At 53.6% G+C, this 1,860-nt stretch overlaps 1 protein-coding gene across 1 annotated transcript; it reads right to left on the reverse strand.

Moving 5' to 3' along the window:
• On the reverse strand, positions 1-1,599 carry CTAM01_17092 (uncharacterized protein; the record flags this gene model as incomplete). Its single annotated transcript, XM_060533083.1, has 1 exon — positions 1-1,599. One exon carries the CDS (start codon positions 1,597-1,599, stop codon positions 1-3), a length of 1,599 nt encoding a protein of 532 aa, XP_060372340.1.
• Between the last annotated feature and the right edge of the window lie 261 nt (positions 1,600-1,860).

The raw sequence follows: 1,860 nt of genomic DNA on the forward strand, positions 1-1,860 counted from the left end.
CTACTCTCGTAGAGCCTTGCATATTTTTGCCTTCACCGTGGCTACCTGGTCCGTGACGATCTTACACAAATATGCTCTCACTGGTCCAGCCAAGTTAACTTCGCCCTCTCCGCGTATGTAGTCGCTCAACCGGTCATCCACGCATTCCTTGACCACATCGGCGATTGCGTCTCGCACCATGTCCTCTTGCAGCATGTCCTCTTGCAACATGTCCCGAATCGTCTGTCTCACCAAATCCACCAGCTCCTCCGGAAAACATTGCATTTCCTTCTCAACCTCGCCAAGTCTCCCTCCCAGCTCATCAACCTGGGCATCGAAATTCTCCAGCTCGTCCTTGACCAGGTCTTGTTGATATTTCAAACCACCACAAATCTCTTCCGCCTCACTTTGACGTTTCTCATAGATCTTATTCTGCTGTCGCAGTTGTTCGACTTTCTCTTGTAATAGCTTGATCTCATGCCGTAATTGGTGGTTTTCTTGTTCTTGCATCACCTGCCGGTTTTCTTGCTCAATAACCCGACGTGATAAGTCGTGCAGCAGCATGTAGCCGTCGACATCCGCATCTTCAAGTTCGAGTCTCTTTGTTGCATCAAGTCGTCGCACGTTCGTTGCTGAAGCCGAGGCGGATATCGCGACACATGAACCCAGTGAAAACGCTCGTTTGGGACTTGGGTGCGGAGACCCATCCTCATCCACCCATTGGCGCACGCGCTTGAGAGCCATCGGCGTGCCGCGAGCCTGTTCGATGTCACCATACTCCGGCGGCGGACAGCCAATAACGGAGCTTTCGACGACGTTGACCGTGTCGGCCAGCTTCGCCATGGGCTTCTTCACGTCGGTGGAGCGCTCGTCATACCGCGGGGGAGAGTCCTGATCACGCGGGACAACGTCGAAACCCACTGTCGCGCACGAATCGGTCTCCAGCTGAGAGGTACTATCATGGTCGTCGATGGCGAGATCACGATCTACGGCAGCGTCGTCATCACGTACGGCAAGTACCCTGCCACCTTTGCCACCATACAGCCTCTGCAAGTCAACCGCTCGCAGATACGACTGTAGCTCTTTCTCTGTTAACACCGAACATCGCTCAGCAGCTTCAACGCAACTGTCAAGCACAGACCGCAGTACTTGATTGGCCGGAATGTATAAGGAGAATGATGGAGAGGCGGCGACCGATGAAACAATGTCAAGGACATGCCGAGCCGGGTCGTCAAGAGCTTCGTAGTCGGGAAAGTCGTTGGGTACGATGCGCTGTACGTGGACGCCATTGCGCAAGTTAAATCGAAAGTGAGTTAGGTCGCCCCTGCCGGCCTTGCGGCCCAGCCGCCTCCGCACGTTGCCTAGGTGAGGTAGGTCACGATTCTTCAATTCGCAAGTCTCATGGCGGAACGAGTCGAGGATGTCAGGCGTAATTTGCATATACATGACAGTTTTGTTGTGCTCGCCACCCAAGATGGTAAAAGTGAGACGAAAACATGCTGTTTCTGGTGACAGATACGCGCTGCTGAACTTGACTGCCTGGTCTGCGAACTCGTGCCGCTGTTCGTCTGGATTTTTGTACACCACAAAACCATCGACTGGCAGTACTCGCGGGCCCATGCTGTATCATGTGCCGTGTTCGTTTGCGATAAATTTCCTAGGTGTAGCAGCAGAGAGGAACCTGGGTACTTACTTGATCACGGCATTGTCTCACCATTCGATTGAGTCCTTCGCAGGTCGCTGTGGACAAGATAAGCTCCGACGTGGCCGCGATCTAGCTCGAGGTGCGTTGGGGGCTCTTGGTCAAGTAGTAGGATGACCAGGGCCGCGGTTTACAGATCCAAGTCAGACGCTATACAAAGGCCATGGCTTGGATGGGTT

The sequence above is a fragment of the Colletotrichum tamarilloi genome (assembly GCF_030869305.1).
Source record: "Colletotrichum tamarilloi strain Tom-12 chromosome Unknown Scaffold_341.1, whole genome shotgun sequence".
Classification (NCBI taxonomy): Eukaryota; Fungi; Ascomycota; class Sordariomycetes; order Glomerellales; family Glomerellaceae; genus Colletotrichum; species Colletotrichum tamarilloi.